The sequence below is a fragment of the Protopterus annectens genome, chromosome 6.part0 (genome assembly GCF_019279795.1).
Source record: "Protopterus annectens isolate FY-2018-M chromosome 6.part0, PAN1.0, whole genome shotgun sequence".
NCBI lineage: Eukaryota > Metazoa > Chordata > Ceratodontiformes > Protopteridae > Protopterus > Protopterus annectens.
In genome coordinates this window covers 867,247,948-867,268,208 of record NC_056737.1, presented here as the reverse complement: position 1 = coordinate 867,268,208, position 20,261 = coordinate 867,247,948, and the positions used below count along the sequence as shown (strand labels likewise).

The 20,261-nt window shown below is 37.4% G+C and overlaps 1 protein-coding gene across 2 annotated transcripts in view; it reads right to left on the bottom strand.

The window, feature by feature from the left end:
• MOK (MOK protein kinase) overlaps window positions 1-20,261 on the bottom strand; it is a 969,382-nt gene that overhangs the window by 450,055 nt on the left and 499,066 nt on the right. For both annotated transcript variants that reach the window (XM_044074537.1, XM_044074539.1), the window contains one exon: window positions 15,271-15,319. In XM_044074537.1, coding sequence (XP_043930472.1) covers window positions 15,271-15,319 — 49 coding nt within the window. The remainder of the gene's footprint in view (window positions 1-15,270; window positions 15,320-20,261) is intronic.

The following is a 20,261-nucleotide window of genomic DNA, read 5'->3' as shown; positions in this document are numbered from 1 at the left end:
TATTCTACTGCATATCCATCCTGACATCCTTTCTTTGTCAAATTCATATGTTTATTTCTTCCCAAATGTGTCTCTTGTAGCATTGCTGTTTGCACTCTGCATTTAATATAATTCAATACTCTTTCCTTTTCATCTATCCCCATAAGGCCATTTATATTGCAAGACAATATGGATAGCATTCATTATAACATGCTATTGCTTCCATCTATTATACTTGACATTTTTTGAATGTGTATTTCCATCTTTTGTCTTACATATACAAACTAAAGTTTGGCAGGTTGATCTTTTATACAATTGTTTATTCTCATATCCATTTGTACCTGTCACATGTTCAAGACATTTTGTTTTAATGGAAATCCTCAAACAAAAAACTAAACACAATTTCAAAACAACCCATTTTCTATTAACTTTGAGCAAACACACAAATTGATGCGTATCCTCATAAAATGAAGTTTAACCCCCAACAAAGAGGAACAATTGCTCCAAATCAACAGCTACACCAAGTATTACCTAACCTAAAATTAAGGTTACCCATACTGAAGTGCATATTATAGCCTGCGTTCCCACTCACACTGGTTGTTGTCTGTTCTTTTTTATCTCTATTTCCCTCCCAGATGTGAAAAAACATCTTGTATCCTTTCAGAAAATATTAACTTTTAGCCCTAAGGGTGAGAAAATACTGTCTACCTTTACATAAAACTAAACTGTACACTGTTCTGTTAAATGCATTAAAGTCTTCAGGTTGCTAAAGAGGCTACTATCTCTTGTTCACTTCCCATAATTTCAAACTTCTTTTTACGGAACTACTTGCCATTGTGCATTTAAATGTTGCAATTCCCTCAGCAAAGAATGCTCAGAATTCTCAGAATGAATTGCTTGCACATGCAGACATAGCTGGTCTCCATGTAATCCCATTGAACATTTGCTAATGAAAAAAAACAAGCTAATATATTTGCAGATCTACGAAACTTAGCATTTTTCATGGCTTTCATCATTTTGTCTCACTTTTCAAGCCTTCTTGTTTATACCTTAAACCAAGGGCTTTAAATTAGACATTCACCCTTGTAAAAGTAAGAGAAAATATCTTAATTTGTCAAATGATTTGATTAGTGCACTTTTACAACCCACCCCCACATCAGAAGCCCAAGATCACATAATATTAATATAAAACTTACCTTTTGTCCAGCCTTTCTTCTCTTGTTATACTCTAAAGGCTATATTTCTCACAACTAAAAAGTACTTGTTTACTTTAATATCTAACACATACAACAGTCACTGAAAAGACTCCCCCACTTTTAAAATACTCCTGAACACTACACAAAACTGCTTTACTAGACATAACATGCAATTTATATAATAAAATGTTTTATGCAAAGACTAATAAGAAAAAAATATAATTTATTTACAGTTATTTTTTCCCTTTTAGTGTCCTTCTAAGTATTAATGACAAAGTGGGATATATGCTTTACAGTCCACCAGGTTTAACAAAGTCAACAGAAGTTCAATCTTTCTCAGCCACATTTTCTTGCAAAGCCATATTTCACAATTGTGATTGATGCATTACAGTCTCCCATTTATTCTCTAATTACAGTGTTGCTGATCTACTTCCTTTTCATCTCCATCTCCCAACACCAGACTCTGGTTCAAGTCCAAGGTACTCCTGATTTGTCTAGTAAACTCCCGTGTCTCCCACACATTTTTCTTTGGAATACTGGAAAAGGTTTAATTGGCAAAGTCTCGCTATGAGCTTTATTGTCAGAAGAATGAGAAGCAGAGTCCTCTTATATTTGCTGGCTCACCATTTTAGGGATTAACTTTTTTTTTAATTTCATCATTAGCCTGTTCTGCATCCAAAATATCTCTGATTCCCCAGGACACACCATTCTGAAGACAGCTGGGCACAGCAGTTTAAATATTACACCTGTCTCTCATCATTTCCTAATTGCTATATGACACCAAATGTGTAGGCATAGAGATTCCTGGATTTTATAAACACAATCTCCCTAGACCAGCCTGTCACTACACCAACAAGGGGCATAAACATACTAGATCTGGCCCTCACTAATATGAGATAGGGCTGCACACCATCCTAATGTAATGGCTTCTTTGGTAAGTTCAGATCACAAAACAGTCTCCTCTGAAGTAAAAATAAAACACAGAACCCCAGCTAACCCTGATATGTTCAGGAACTACCCTAAGGCTAACTTCCTCCTACTATGTGATAATCTAGAAAAATTTCAAGACCCCGTAAACCTTGAGAGCATTGCTGCTTACACAGAACTCTTCACAGAAACCCTATGCAAACATCTCATAGTTGCATAGAAGCAGCTGTACCCCAACAGGAAGAAGTAGAGAACTAACTCAAAAAACAAGCTACCTTGGTAGAATCACATCAGCAATAGGCTGTATAACACAAGGAAGAAAGTCATAACAAAAATTATGAGGCAGAGCACCCAGGATAAAAGCACTCTCATCAAACTAAACAAACACCTCAGAGGGCAAATGAAATCTACCAAAGCCAAATTTGAGGTACATTTGCCCCCCCAGTCAAAGGACAACCACAAGACATTCTTTAGCTATGCTTGCAACCTCAAAGGCAATGAACAATTGTTTGCTCATTGTTAATGAAGCCAACTATACTGACCCAGAAGATATAGTGAACGTACTGGCAGACAAATTCAGCTCTAACTTTACCCTTCTCTCCCCCTCCACCTCCCCTCAGGAAATACCATTGAATATAACTCCCCCAACTATCAATAGGGAACAGGTCCTTAATGCTCTCTCTAAGGTCAAGAACACTGCATTGATGGGCCCAGACATTATCCCAAAATGCCTACAAAACAGTATGAAACATGACTTATCAAGCTCTCTGGAATTGCTATTTAACTGTATCCTCCAAACAGGCCTCATGCCTCTTGAAAGAACAGCAACAGTCATCATTACGCACAAAGGTGAGCCATCTATAGACTATGGAAACATGGAAACTACAAACCCACAAGTCTCACTACTCTCATATGCAAAACCATAGAAAGAATTATCATGGAAATGATCGATAATGACATAGGAAACCTCCAAACACTGGACCCAACTGAATGTGGTCTCACTGAGGGCAGGTCATGCATACTCAACCTGGTGGACTTGTTTGAGAAGGTCACCAAAGTAATGCATGAGGGTAAAATGGTTAACACAGCCTACCTTGACCTGGCCAAAGCACATGACAATACTTCACTCAAGCATTGTTGACAAACTCAAGAGGTTAGGTATAAACCCTTATGTCACCTTCTTCATAGCCAGCTGGTTCACAGACAGGACTCAGGAAGTTAGAACTGGGGAATCCATATCTACAAAGAGACCAGTCACAAGTGGAGTCCCTCAGTGATCACTCTTGGGGCAGTTCTTTTTTGTCATTTACTTCTCTGAAGTCACAGCCAATTTCAAGCTTTTCTGCCTGACTTCCAAGATGGCTGCACATTGAGTAACAGCTTAATTCTAGCTCTCCCAGTGTAAAAACAGAAACTCAGCAGTGAGGGCCAGTAGACTTTTGTGTTTATGGGTAAATTTCAGTAACTGGCTAGCAAGTGTACTGCTTGGATGCCAGGGGAAAAAAGAAATACAGAAAACATGGAAAAATCAGCTACAAAAATTGAGGAAGGAACACTGACTGGGGAAAGTTCTGCAGCTGTTCAGCAAAAAGCAATGCAACCTCCAGATATGAATTCTAGTAACCTACAGAAAGATATAAGACAACTGCACACAGATGTGGTTTAAATAAATGAAACAATGATGGAGTATATATCAACACAAACAACAAAAGTCTGGAAAAAAATGGAATAATCTTTAAACAAATATTCAAAAGAGGTGATAAAATGACAAAAATAACAAGTCAAAATGAAGAAAAGGCTGGCTGAATATGAGACTGCTCAGTGAGAGATGTTTAAAAAATAATAGAATTAGAGGACAGAGCATGTAGGTAAAACATGAGATTTTTCAGTTATACCAGAGAAGCTGGAAGGAAATGACTGCATTAATTTTATGAAAGCATAAATAAGCAGCTGGACTGGTATTCCACAGCAGGAGTTGTTAGCTGAAAGAGCACATTATGTGTATGCTCCAAACCTGGCTATGAGAAAGCAACCTAGACATTTAATACTAAAGATGCAATCTTACCAGCAGGAGGAGACGATTTTGATAAAACTGTGGCAGAAGGACAAAGTACCAAAAGTGGGAGAAGGAAGAATGTTTGTGGAGAATGATTACTCATTGCACACCAGGCATAAGAGAAGCAAATTTATTACACTATTCATGGAACATTGAGACACAGTTGTGAGATTCAAACTACTATATCCAACTATCTTCAAAGTATTTTTCCCTGGAGGGATAAAATCATTTTTGATGAAGTACATGCTAAGGAGGAATACAAAAGTTTGTCCAACAAAAAGTGAGCTGCAAAACAGAAAGAGATTCTGCTTCTTGTTCTTCTGGTAATAAAGACCACAGAGAGCTGTACCTGTGAAACTTTTTCCAGTGCTTCAACAAAAAATATTGCAGTGAAGGAAGGGAGCACGAGAGTTGACTAGAAGAACTGAGAGTACATTGGAAATGAAGCAGTGACAGGATTTGGGAGATGGAGATGACCAGTAATAAAACCAGTAACTTAACGTGGAATTACAATGCAATAATTATATGTGTGAAATATGACAGAACAAGAAAATCTGGAAATATTGGACTTTTTCAGAATTTGTTGGACTTGTGGGGGACTCTAAAGCATATGCCCTAATGTCATTCATGTTCAAAAAATACTTTGGGGAAGGGAAGAGAAGGGAGAAAGTTAACTGTAAGTAAACAATTTTTTTCTTACTAGCACTATTTTTGTGGTGTATGGTTTTCTTTGCATGCTATAAAGTTTTCTCAGTTATTTTTAAGTGTAATACAGATTGTAAACATGTGCTGCTTTTTTCTTTTTCCTCTCCCATCTCTCTTCTTCTTCTTCTACTTCAGTTTTAAGAAATCTAGGTGATGCAATGAAAAAAGCCTGGTTAAAAGGATATGACAAAAGAAAAAAAATAATGTGTTTTTTCTCATTCTTGCATGGGGAAATGACTGGATTAAGGACCTTATATAGATTTAGTAACAAGTTTTCAGAGTAAGCAAATATATGAACAAGAATACTGAATATTATGAGGATTTTTGTAGCAAAAACATGCATGCTCAGTAGCAATTCTGCAGCTGGTCATCATGTTTCAATGCAAACAATCTGATAAAGAGAGAAACTGGCTACAGGCTGGTGGAGAGTGATTGGCTGAAGAAAAAAATGAGAAGAGAAATTGGCTAGGACCTAATGTTCTCTGAAAGCATTCAGGTGTTTTACGAGCTCGGAGAACTATAAAGAAAATACAAAATCAATTAGCACTTAGTAGAAGCATAGGTTGATCTATGCATCTTAGCATATTTAACCTTTCTTTTAGATTAACTCAAGTTTCTGAGTGTGGCTATCAGTTTGGGACTTTTCTTGCTATTAGGAGGGTTAAACTTCACTATTTGAGGATGTACACAGTTTTGTGTGTTAGTATTAAGTTAATAGGTTTTAGAGGGTATTGGAGGTGTGTTTATTTGAGGGCTTTCAATAAAACAAAAAGTTTTGTAAGCTGTGACATAGGTTCAAATGGATATAACAAGCAACTGTATAAAAGTTCAACCTGTCAAACAGTGTATGCATGTAACACAAAAACTTGAACTAGACATTTAACAAAAAAAGATGTTATACATAAAAGGTTGGAATAATAACTTTTTTATACAATGATGCTTTCTGTAATGTCTTTAAATGTCAATGGTCTCACAGACAAATGCAGAAAAGAAAGAATAGTGAACTACATTTAAAAATGTAGAGTGCAAATAGCTATGTTATAGGAGACACACTTGGAAAGAACTGAACATGTGAATTTGATACACAAAGGTTTTCAGGATCGTTATTCAGTGGAATATCTGGGACAAAGGAAAAGAGGAGTACTTATATTAATTGTGAGAGGAGTTCCAACAGAGATAGAAGATGATAAAAAAGATAATAATGGCAGATTTGTAGTGCTAAGGAGCTACTGGTAAGTGAGGAGGATTACACTGGCATGCATTTATATTCCACCTAAAACTGTTAAAATGAATCTTAAGAAAATTCTGGGAGAAATAATCAGTTTTCAGCAAGGAATATTACTTACAGGTGGGGACTGGAATTTGATTTGCAGCAGTGAAGATATGTCTGAGAGGCCCAGAAGAGAAAGTAAAACAAAAGGAGGGTAGATTTTTAAAGACATTTATGAAAATATCTGGCATGAAATATGTGAATTCTGTAATAGGAGTTCTGAATGAATTTACATACTATTCCCCAAGATATAAAAACTGGGCTAGGCTAGACAGAATTTACATTTCATAGGAACATAAGCATTTAATTTAAGGTCTTGATACACAACCAGTAATTATTTCAGATTGTGCTTCAATAATAACTAAAATAAAAACACAGGGTAATGAAATAAATGAGACACCGGTGCTTTTCCACCTATCTGTTGAAAAGAGCAGAATTTAAAGAACGGGTAATGGAAATTATTCAGGAGGTATTAGAGAAGATAGAAATTTCTTCTGAAAATATAGCTAGGGAGTGTGATAAAATTAAGTTGCAGTTTAAAAATAGGGTGGGAATTAAAGAAAGGGAGCTATGGTTAATAAGTAACAAGAATTATGTAGAGTGTTACAGAATAGGGGGAATCTCACAGAACAAGAAGAGGATCAACTGCAGAATGCTAAGCAGAAAATAAGGGATTACCTCAGTAGCATACACAAGTTTAGAAGAATTACTGTTAAGCAACTGTTTTTTGATAATAACACTAGAGCATAATACTAAATCATGATTATAAAGTGTTCAGGTCTATAATGGCTAAAAGAATGGCAAAAGTAATGCCAAAATTGATATAGATCAATGTGTTCTTGTGGAGGGGAGGTAAACATTTGACAACATTAACAAAACAGTGATGATCCAGAGGGAAGCAGAGTGTAAGAAAACACCATTGTTATTGGTGGGTCTTGATGCAGAGAAAGCATTTGACAGAGTAAGTTGCAACTTTATGAGCATGGCAATGGAAGCATTTGCATTTCCTGAGAAAAGTATAAGGTTGATTAGAAGGCTATATGAAGGATCGGAGGCAAAAATTAAAGTGGGTGGGGTCCTTTTTGATGATTTCTTCTTGAGCAGAGGAACCAGGCAGGGGTGTTCTCTTTCCCCTTTGTTATTTACATTATATTTAGAACCAATGGCAAAAAAAAAAAAACAAGGGACTTAGAAATTCAAGGATATAATTGGCATGGTAGTCAAGAAAAGCTGGCTCTATTTGCAGATTATATTATTTTATACCTGACAAAACCAGAAAGAGACAGTTTGGGGTTGTGAAACATTTTGAGACAGCTTCAAATCTTTTCAGGATACAAAATGAATGAAGATAAAACAAAGGCAATAGCAGTAAATTATGCACCCACATATGAATTGGTTCAGGAATATCCATATTTATGAGGACACGATAAAATGAAGTATTTAGGAGTATGGATTAAAAATGATTCTAGTGTGGCAGCTAAGGATATCTGGGAAAAGAATAAACAAAAGATAATACAAAAACTGAGAAAATGGAAGCTTTGTTATATGGAAATGGATAGTAAGATACAAGCATTTAAAATGTTTTTTTGTCCCATTAGTCTTATATATAGGTCAGGCATATTTTTATCAACCAGAGGAGAAGTTGTGGATAGCAATTAATAAAGAGCTGAATGACTATCTTGGAGGGGAAGATGGCAAGAGTCAAGTGGGATAAACTGATTCTTCCAGTAGAACAGGGTGGATTGGGATTACCCGATCGATTTGAAGGGGTATTTCACAGCTACACAGTTAAGGCTCTGAAACATAGCACAAGCAGAAAACTATAATTCAAAGTGGAAAGTGATGATGGTAAAAGAGGGATGAAGCTCAAAAAACAAGAAGAGTCTAGGATTTTGGATGCAGGCCTTTAAGGAGAACATCAGTAATCATACAGAATATTATATCTATAATGTAGCAGAAAGTATCCTAAGAACTAAGCCAACACGGAAATGGAGAAAGGAGATTCTGCTGATAGGGATGATTGCAGTTAGGGGTATAGACAATAGGTAAGAGTGAGCTGGAATTTATTGGAGAAAACTGGCAAAGGAGCCAAGGTATTATGAGCTATTAATAGCTAGAGAGGGAAAGATGATAGATTGGGAAGATGCCAAGAATTAATTTAGACTGCAGGTTAGAAATTGCCTTCCCTATCAAGGATTGATATCAGAGTACAGGCAAGAGAAAGAAATAGGGGAGTCCTAAACAAAAGACTAGCACTTGCAGAGTTTTTAGTAGAATCTAGAACAGAAGCTGCCATTAAAAAAGGAATAAGTAGTGTAACATATAAAATATTGCATGATAACTATTAAAATCAATCAGAGGAGGTTAGAAAGGATTGGGGAGAGAGATTGGATAAGCAATTCACAAAGAAACAATGGGAGGACATACGTACTTCTCCCAAATATGCAACAAAACTTTTGATTGGAAATGTTTACAAATACTTTTTATACCCCAAGTAGACTCCAGAGAATTTTTCCTAAGGTAGGCTGCAAATGCTGGAGGTGTGACAGGGAAGAAAGAGGTAATTGGAAACATATTTTCTGGGAGTGTGGTGAGTTGGTGGACTTTAAGGATTCCCTGCAGGATGCACTGTTGGAGATGTGGATTGGTGTGATAAGGGAAATAATTTTTCTGAGCTATGATACAGAATCTGAATTGCCTGGACATGTTAAGGCCTTGCTGTGTCTAATTATGGTGGCTGCCAAAAAAGAAATTACTATAAAATGGAAATCAAAATCTAAACCAACTATACTAGAAGTAGTGAATATACTAACAGAGATAAAACAACTGGAATTGAGATCTTTAGAAAGGGTAGAAGCAAGCTACATAGGAAAAATGGGAATTATGGGAACAATATATACAGGGGAGGAATGAGAGTTAAAAGAAGGCAGGACTTAAATGATTATAAGTGATGTATAATGTTTGCAACTGGGAGTGTGTCAGCATGGTTTATGATGTAAAATGCTTGCAACTAGAATTGTGTCAGTGTGTTTTTTTTTAAATCTATATTGATGTAGGATTGCCTATGTCATAAGGGTTGGTTTAATAAAGATGTGTGTTGTATGTAATGCTGCTTAAGTTATACAGTATATAGCAATATATGCGAAGTATAATGTTTGTAAACATGAACTTGTTAATACAGTTTGATTACTTTTATATAAAGATATATTTGCCTGTGTCGCAAGTGACAATTCAATAAATCTGTTAAAAAAGCTAATTGACCAATAGGTATCAATCAGTGAAATTACTCTCCACCCTCTCTCCATAACTCCCAGTCACCACTCATGTACCACAAAGCTCTCTCCTTGGTCCCTTCCTCTTTATCTTTCTTACCAATACTCTCCATACAGCCACACTACAGGCTTCCCTAATAGAATATGCAGATGACTCCACAGTCACATGTACATCAGACAACCTGCCACATCTCCAAAAAATTACTCAGGAAGCTTTAACAGCCACTGGAACATGGTTTGGTAACTTGCAACTCATGCTCAAAAAAAAAAAAAAAAAAACTCTCTCATGGAAAAAAAAATTAAAATCCTCTCTCTCTTAATACAATCACTGAAGTCACTTCTCATAGCACTTTATTAAGGATGATAGTGGAAGATAATCTTAAATTTGACACACAGTTACAAAATTGCATTTAAAAACTCAACAAAAATTAAGGATGTTTTACAGAGCCAAAACATTCTTATCAATACAACTAAAGCTACACTTGCCACTACTTACTTCCTCCCCTCACTACTTTATGCAGCTCCTATCCTCACTAACCTCCAGGCATCACAAAAAGCAAACTACCCCAGCAACTAACATATACACAGCTTTTCACCACATATAAAATTATCCAGGATCCATCTGCTTATCCAGCACTAAATACCATTCTATATAATTATGTTCCCACTCAATCATTATTATGCAATGACCAAAAACTCCTCTCTGTACATAAACCTATCAAATCTGCTGTGCATAGTCTGGACTCACACCATATATTGCTAAGGCCTGGAAATCCTTACCTGTATCCATCAGGTCTGTACTCTCTCACCACTCTTTTAAAACCATTGTGAAAGATTTCCTTGCCAAAATCTGCCTCTGTTCTTGCTCATACCCAGTATAAACTATATCCCTAAATATATAAACGTACCTGTTCATACCTTACACCTCCTTATTCCCGCCTCTTCACTCACTTTATGTTAATCAATTTCTCTCTTTGACTCTCTGTTTAAATATGTCATAACCCTCTTTTTTTCTTCCACTTCATACTGCAGTTCCTGTTTATATTATACTAACTTACCTTTAATTTCTCTAAACTGGCAAAAATTTCACTGGATGGATGGATTAAATCATTATCGTACAGGTTATATCGATTCTTAACTAATGCTTTCACATCATGTTTAATTTGGTATAACTGCGTAAACTGTAGACTTATTTTTATTGTATTATTTTTGAAAATTGTAAAATTACTGTTCTTAAAATATTTTTGCAATAATATGGAGCTTTTTTCTATGGGCACCTACCCAGCTGGACTTTCCTGGTAATTAGATGCCAATAAATAATATAAATAAATAAATACATTTAGGAAAACTAAGTCAATTCTGAATTACTGTGTTGCAAGTAAATAAACTACATTTTATACAGAGGAGTGGTTCAAGCTCTGTTACATTCTGGAAGCATCATTTCTTTTAAGATGCTTTTCTTAGTGTGCAAGCATAAATAAACAGAGAATGGCAATGTATTTTGCTCATTTAGTATAATAATATAGTAGAGAAAAAGCAATACAGAAATACAGAGAGCTTCAGAATCAAAACCAATGGGAGTTGTCATATAAACTTCAAAAAGAACCATGTTTGGTTGTAGTTAAGACTGTAAAAAGCATCCTGACTGTTATCAGAAGAATGCCCCAATGACATAGCAACAGTAACACAAAACTGTAAAAGATGTCAGTTTAGAAAATGAAGCTGAATTGACAGCAAATGCTGATGTAAATAAAACATAAGTAAATACAGAGATATATATGAGATGCTTTTGCACAGAAACAAACAGAAAAAGAAAGATGCTTGAGTGATGACCCTCAGTAAAAAAAAGGAGTGCAGAAAGTGAGATAAGCAGAATTATGCAGTTCCCCTTCTATTTTTTGCTGGTGTGAAGCAGAAATTACAAATGAAGGTGGACTCTAAGCAGCAGGAATCTGTGAACTAAGAAAATAGATCACTCAACAGGCCAAGTAAAGCAGAAGGTGACTTTTGTTTAGAAATGTCTTATGGGAAGACATAGAAGCTGCAGCGCCAGTATTTTTAGACAGGAAGCTATATCGTCCATCTTGAGGTTAGTTACTGAAGCAAGTAATTCTGAGTTAATGGACTCACAAGTTAAGTCGCATAAACTGTGAAAAGGCACAGAAGAAAGAAAAAACTTTTATACAACAAAACATAACTAAACCTGTAGATGAAGAGAGTGAACAGGAGACTTCCATTACTTCTTTTGAGTTAAAAGATGACCTCTACACAGAGTAAGTAAAAAAAATGGAAGGATGGCTGTACCATTTACTAGAGGCAAAACCTCATAGAACACTAGTAATGAAGCTAGCCAGTTCATAGCCACATGTTAGGAGGCCACCTGTGGATGGACAGAACTAAAGTAAGGGTATTAGTAAGATTTGACTGGCCAGTCATAACAGAAGATATAGAGAATTTATGTGCTTCTTATTCAGAATTTTAGAGAAGTGTACTCCATCTTGGATGTAAAAGTTATACGATCTCAATGTTTATCATAAAAGTAACCTTTTCATTTACTTCCATGGACATTGTTGGACCATTAGTAAAATTTAGCTAAGAGTTTCACTGCATACTAATAACTGACTATGCTACTACATTTTCAGAAGCCTTGACATTACATAAAGATAATGCTAAGTCTATTGTCAGAGAACTGGTACTATCTTCCACACTGGGTATCCCTAAGAAGATGCTTACTGATCAACATGCTCCCTGTATGTCAAAGGTAATGAATTAGTTATATCAGTGCTTTAAAGTCAAACAGCTGAAGACATCAGTGTACTACATGCAGACTGATGGATTAGTACAGAGATTTAAAGAAACACTGAAATCCATGATGAAGAATGATGCTGATTCAGATGGCAAAAACTAGGATTATTTATTATTCTGTTTACTGTTTGCAGTCACAGAGATGCCATAAGCTTCAACTGGTTTTATCCCATTTGAACTTTTGTATGGCAGACATCTGTGAGAGCAGTTTATTATTGCTCATTGTGCTGGGGAAGAGGAAAATATACTGTTTTAAAGTATGAAAGAACACTGTGGTAACTTACAGGATATAGTACAACTGGTAATGCCCATCTTAGAGGAACAAATGCAGACAGCCCAGGAAATGTAACAATGGTTTTATAGTAAGTATGTCTGACTAAGAGAACTTAGTAATTTTGTTATGATAGTAGGAGCATTGTGGCATCTAGTGAGTTAAGTGCACTGAGGCATTTGCAAAAAATGTAATTTAGTATTTTTTTCAGCTATTTTTTAATAAAAACCTTCATAAGCTTTTTATTAAGCCAAGGCCCATATAAATCTAGTGTGGTCATTCCTGACATCACTGTAGGCAAAGCAAGCAATGCGTTCATAAGACTGTAATGAGTGCACCTCTGTGCATGCAAGGCAGTGCCCCCATTAAAGTCTATGGAAGGACCTCATGCTTTCACTACCCTGATATCACTGAGGTAAAGTTTACTTTTAAGTTCAGTGGCATGACAGTAGGGAAAATGGTGATACACAAAGCTTTTTCACTAGAGAAATCAGCTGGCAGACAACTTTCATAATGCTGTGGAAATGCTGTTTGGCACTTTGTGCAATACCTGGTGCAGTGCAAAGGTAAGTAATTTTTTTATGATTAAATAACTTTGATCCAGAATATCAGGTACTTGTGTTAGTACTGCCATAGAAAATAACTTTCTTAGCCAGATGGCAGGAGCCATTTGAGGTGATGGAATGAAGAAATGCAGTAAACTATAAAGTTAGACAACCAGGAAAGGGACGGCTAGAGTACATTTACCACATTAATGTAATGAAGCCATTACAGGATGAAGAGCCTTCTTCAGAGAGCTTGCAAGCTGAAGGTCCAAAAGAAGGGACCAGAGAATCTTTACCTGAAGTACACCTAAAAGAATCCTATTTAAAGGCACAAAAGTTGGAAGTGAGAGATTTTTGTTAAGAAATAAAGGAGTGTTGTCACAAGTACCTGGAAGAACTAAACTAGTGGAGAATAATATAGAGACAATACTTGGAGTGAATATATGACAGACCTTATAGAGTACTGGAGTCATAGACACAATTAGTAAGAGAAGTTAAGAAAATGCTCAAACTAGGCATGATAGAAGTGAAAGTAACAGCCATATATATACTAGTCCCCAAGTCTCATGGAAGTATTAGATTACACAATGAACTTCGGAAACTAAATATCATTTCAAAGTTTACAGCTATTCCATGCCCAGAATGGATGAGTTAATAGAGAAGCTAGGGAAAGCCAGATACCTGACAACACCTGACTTGATGAAGGATACTGGCAGATACTGTTTACCAATTTTGCCACAGTGAAAACAGCTTTTGTAACCATTGATGGTCTATTTCTGTATAAAGTATTGCCAATAGTTCTCCATGGAGCCCAAGAATGTGTTCAGAGGCTGGTGGATAAAATGCTGAAGTCCCACTCACAATATAATGATACTGGAATATAAATCTTAAGAAAAGTAAAACAGGTATGATAGAAGCAGAGTACTTATGGTATGTTATAGAAAGGGGGTTATCAGAACATAGCTTGAAAAGATAGAAGCCATAAAAAAATAGCCTACATCCTCTACCAAGATACAGGTGAAGGCTTTCCTTGGGCTAATTTTGTATTATGGAAAGTTTGTACTTAATTCTGTGATTACTTCTTTGCCCTTTGACAGATCGTACAAGGGGAAATGTTTCTGTTGAGAAGCAATGGTCTTTTGGGGCAAACAAAACATTTAATGAAATAAAAGGAACCTATCTTCTGAAGCCATGCATACTGGACACTGTCACAGAGGTACTGTTTCCTTTATTTTTGAAATTACAACGCTAAGTAGGCTAACATTCGAGTTTACAAATTATTGACTAAGCCAGCATTTTTACATATGTTCTGCATCTGGTGTATTTTTGCTTTTCTGGAACATCCCCCCACGCTTGCATGCGAACGAACACACAGACACACACTTGTGAAATGATTTAGAAAGAGAGGATGTTATACAAGGAGTACATAACGTAAAACTGTAAAAAGTTACCTTCAGAACTGCATGTCTCTTGTACAGAGTTTACTCTAATTAAAGACCTCCTGGAGGTTAGACCACATCTTTAGTGTCTCTGCTCTATACCCACCAACTTGACAAATACAAAGACATCATACTAGAGACGTATGAGAACAGCCAGACCATCACACTGATAACCCTATCTCCTGGAGTATATAACGGATGTCTGCCATATCTTTCAGATTTTCATGGTGCTCTACCACCAGCCTGGGATGGCATGAGTGTTCTTCCTGTTGATTTATTTTGTAGGCACCCTCAGTAGCCATTATCTTGTAAGAAGTTAATTAGGCTCAGGACATTTCATGGCTGGATCTTAAAGTGGCTGGATTAGAACACTTTAATTTATGGCAGTGCTTGACATTGTGCTATTCCTCCATGCAAGAGGCAATGCCAGTGCAGGTCCTGACTCAAGATACAGCAGCTACATGTCCTCTTCAATATCTTGTAATTTCTAGGCATCAAACATAGGTATTACTCCATGATGAGTATCTGAATCGAGATCCAAACTGTGCTTGCAACAGTAAGGAACAGATAGGTACAAGGGCTAGGTATGTTACCCTAGTCCAGTTCAACATGTAAAACATTAGAAGGAGATGTATGTTCCCCCAAGTTCAGAAACAGAACAGGAATAAATAGATAAACTGGAGATTAAACAAGAAGAAATCCCAACAGTTAATTACTAGAGAAGACTTCCAGCATAAGATCTATGTGTACTGTATTGTTTTCGTATATTAATACAAATCACATTTTTTATAATCTGCTTGCTTACCTTTATTAAGATATTTTCTGGTTTAACATCTCGATGGAAGATCCCATTTCTACAAAAATAGATGCAAAAATTATGTTAAGGGACTATAAAAGACAGCTGAAAGACATCACAGACTTTAACATATAGAAGAAGTTTAGTTCTTTCATGTCCAGCACTGTTATCTTTAACAAATTAAACACCTCCAGTTATACATGTACGTGTTATAATACATTATTTCATTTTAGGTGTTAACCTCTGCCTCTGTATACCAGATTAAACAGCTGCATATTTATTCTTCTATTTATTTTCCTAAATCACTAACTACCTAGCTTTTGTTCTTGAACAAACACTGATCAGTTTCACAAGAAAAAAGGACTACTAAAAAAATAAATATTTAAGTAAACATTCTTGAATTATAAGGCTTCTTTTTATCTGCCTGTTCTTGGTAACTGAGCAGCTATATCTTTAGTTTGTCCAGAAATGACTGAAGATTCACTGCGAAGTTAAAGACCTCATTATGAAATCATACAGTACAGGCTGGAAGGCTGGTGGATTCATGCTCTCATGTGCAGTATGCACCTCAGTCGAGAATATACGAGTTAAACCATTAGACTTTTCTAACAACTTATTTAATGCTGAGAAAGGGAAATGTCAAACCTATCCCCAAGCTGTGGAATGATAATGCAAACTTCAATTGTTATATATGTATCTACAAATCTGAATGTTTATTACAATGTACCATAAGCTCTGAACTTGTCATACTAGCTAGTGAAAGAACAGTTTGATTTTCAATTAATTACAGGTTTCTGACACAGGCTGCAAGGCAAAAAAGAAGTTATGTTCTTACCATAATGTTCTATGTATGTTGTCCATCTCATCCTTAATTCTCACTGGTGGGTCGGATCCGAAGCATCAGATCTTTCTCGGCCATTTCTCCAGCTCGAGGTCTTCAGCAAAGCTCATGGGTCTTATTCTTTACCCATAATACAACTCTGTAATTACCTCAGATCTTGTTTGCCCCCAGCAGCACAAGGAAGAAAAACTTGTACAGTACCAACATCCAAAGATACATAAGTGTATATACACACATATATATATATATATATATATATATATATATATATATATATATATACCTACACATACAAAAATGAATTAATATCAGGCTGAGAAGGCATATTCTCTGAGGCTATATGGTCCTGCTGAATTCCACTTGTGCTATTCAGTCTACCAGGAGTATAGGTAGGGGGCAAGAAGGGAGGGTTGTGAGAAAAAAGGATGAGATGGACAACACACATGGAACGTTATGGTAAGAACATAACTTCTTTATGTGATGTTGTCAATCTTGCCTTTATTTTCACTGGTGTGACTGCGTCCCAAGCAACTAAACTCTCAGGTGGCTCATGGAAGAATATTCCTCAGAACCACAGAACCAAAGGAGGGTCTACTCCTAGTGGCCAAATCCACTTTTTAATGAGTAATAAAAGTATGAGGTTTTGCCCAAGTAGCTGCAGAACTGATATTATCCAGTAGTAATCTAGCCTGTAAACCTGCAGACGTGGCCACAGATTTAGTGGAATGAACCTTAACCATATTTGGGAGAGCTCTGTTCTTTGAATTATAAATGTGAGATATGCATAATATTAGCCAGCTAGATAAAGTAAATTTGGAAACTGGTTGACATTTTCTTGAATCAGAATAAGAGAAGTTTATGTAAATAAAAATGTAACTGTCTATGAACATCTGAGATATGCAACGAATATTCTCCTTTATTTTAAAAGTTAGGAAAGAAGACTGGGAGATCTATAGATTGGTTGAGGGTATTTTCCGAGGGTCTACTTCACATTGTCATAAGCTGACAATATCGAGTCTGATATTGTCGGCACGACAATATCGAAAGTAAAGAACATCATGCAAGTAAATGGAAATCTCCGTAAGGGGATATTTCCGTTTACCTCAATGTATTGCGGTCTCGGAGTTGGTATATTTAAGTAGGGGGGGGTGTGGGGGCTGCGGCCATAAAATGGCTCTACTCAGCTTGCCCCCCTGCCTACACCATTTAGTTTTTTTTTAATTTATTTATTTATTTTTTTACATTATTCAATGTTTTACTTAATCGATCAACAAAGTTTGACCTTTATTGATTCGATTAAGTAAACTTTCGATAACGTGATATAGATGCATTTTCCGACACAACCTTGGGTAGGAAGGATGGATTAGCGCGTAATGACACTCTGTCTTTGTGAAAGACTAGGTATGGAGGTTTTGTCAATAAGGCTGTAACACAGACACTCTTCTGGTGGAAATAATAGTCACCAAAAAGAGGGTTTTCCATGAAAGGTATTTTAACTCACATGTAGCTGAACGTTCAAAAGGAGGAAAAATGATATTAGATAAAATGAAATTGAGATCCCAAGGGGGTGTTGGATGTTTATATGGTGGTCTTACCATAACAGTGCCCTTCCGAAATGCTTTGCAAAGGCTGTGAGATGATAGGATGATCACTTTCTCCTATATGGAAATTAGAAATCGCAGCCACCTGAACTTTAATAGTAGCTGCAGCTGCTCCGCCATTGAAAAGCTCTGCGAATATACTTGACAGGAGAGGAAAGAGATGGAAACCTGGCAATTAGGAGAACTGAAGCAGCCAAGCTGTCAATTTGAGGGTGCCCAGATTGGGATGAACCATACTGACGGATGTGTCAGAAGGTCTAGAACTAGATCCGGAATTCAGGGTTCGTCCTGAAGATGAGGCTGAATAAAAGGGAATTTGACTAGGCCAGTAGGGAGCAATTAGGATAATTGTTGTCTCCAACAGATTTGCTTTCTGCAAAAATTTTGGAATTAGTGGAATCGGGGGAAAGGCGTACAGAAGTCCCAGAGGCCAGTCATGAACAAATGTATCCCTTGGTGACTTCCCCGTAGGAGGGATCAGGGCAAAGTAGTTGCTGCATTTGGCATTGATGGGTTATGCAAAGAGATTGCAGCAAGGCTGGCCCCATTTTCGGAAGATCTTTCTGGATGAGGGACCACTTATGTGGCCATAAAATGGCTCTACTCAGCTTGTCCGCAATGACGTTGGATTTCCCCAGGATGTGCATTGCTATCAGAAAGTGGTTGGAGGCTATCACCCAATGCCAGACCCTGATAGCTTCTCAACAAAGTGAGTATGAACTGGTTTGTTCATATACCACACTACGGACATATTGTCCAACTGGATTGCTATCGTTCCCAGAATGAGAGAGTCCTGAAATGCTTGCAATGCTAAAAGCACCTCCCTCATCTCTAGGATATTTATATGCAGATGAGCCTTGTGTTCTTGCCAGATGCCCTGAACTGTCTTTCCCAGAAAATGCACCCCCCCCCCCAATCTGGGAAACATCTGTAGTCACCATGGCCAGAGGATGAGGGGAATGAACGGAAGGCCTTGAGACAATAAATTTAAATGAAGCCACCATTGGAGATCTTTTTCCCAGGAGTTGGTTATCATAATCTTGTGGGACATTGGAAGTTCCAAGATTGACCACTGTGCGAAAAGCAACCACTGAAGAACCCTCATGTGAAGACAAGCTAGCGGAATTAGTAAGATCGATGCAGTCATTTTTCCTAGGACCTGCAGAACTAGTTTTGCAGGGGCTTTTGACTTCATTAGCATTCTCAGAAAATGACGGAGGTTGCCTACTCTGCCTTGTGGAAGTCTTGCTATTTTTGTGGTTGTGTTTATCTCTGCTCCTATGAAAACCAAACTTTGAGATGGCTCTAGCGCAGATTTTTCATAATTCACAGTAATACCTAGAGAGGAACAGAGTTGAAGGACATAGTTCCTTGCTTGGAACAAATTATGCCTGGTTGGGGCGGTTATGAGCCAGTCATCCAGGTATGGAAACATACAGAATCCTTTGCATCTCAAGTGAGCTGCTACTACTGCCATTCATTTGGTGAATGCTCTGGGGGCTGTAGTGAGACCCAGGGGCAGAGCTCGAAACTGGAAGTGACTGGCTCCTAGCCAGAAGTGCAAGTACCTCCTGGACTGCCTGTCCATTCGAATGTGGTTGTACGCTGGGCCTAACCAACATGAGTAGCCACTGTAGCACTCCTACAGTGTCATCCTCCTTGGTAAGATCTGACCATAAAGCGATCACATTTGAAGTCACCATCTCCCCTGACACCCCCCGATCATGGTCAAACGAAAAAACTTTTCCAAAGCTGATTACAATCTCCTCAGAGCAGGTATAAGCAGCTTCACAGCCACTGTCCCTTCAGTTGTAACTAGCACTAATGTCCAAGGCTACACAAAAAAAACTGTATGAGCACCTTCATAGCTGTATGGACTCAGCAATACCTAACAGGACCAAATCATCTTCCTCAAGGAAGAGTAAACCTGTCTGGTGAACAGCAGCAATAAACAAACTCTATAACAGAAGGAAAAAAATTGCTGTCTAGGGCCAAGAAGAAGCAGGTGCCAAGTTGAAAGCAATCTCTCCCTTGTCTGAACAAGCAAATAAGGTCACTGGTGAAATCCTCTAAGGCCGACTTCAAGTCCAAAATGGCCACATCCACCAAGGACAATCACAAGACCTTCTTCACATATGTCCGCAATCTCAAATGCAACAACCAAATCTGCTCTGAACTGGTGGTCAATAACACCACATACACAAACACCATAGATAAAGCCAACCTGCTGGCAGACAAGTTCAGTGAAAACTTCATCCCCCCTGTCCTCCTCATAAGTAAACCAGGACATCCCCAGCACTTGCCTCCCTCCCCTCATCACCAGGGAACAGGTCCTTAATGCCCTCTCAAAGGCAAAAAATACAGTCTTCATGGGACCCAATAAGATCCCTGGCTGTATCCTACATGAAATTAGGCATGAGCTCTCAACTCCATTAGACACCTTATTCAACCAAAGCCTGAGCACTGGCTTCATCCCAGCTGAATGGAGGACAGCCAATGTCATCCCTCTACACAAAGGTGGAGCGGCCACTGACCCAGGCAGTTATAGGCCCATCAGC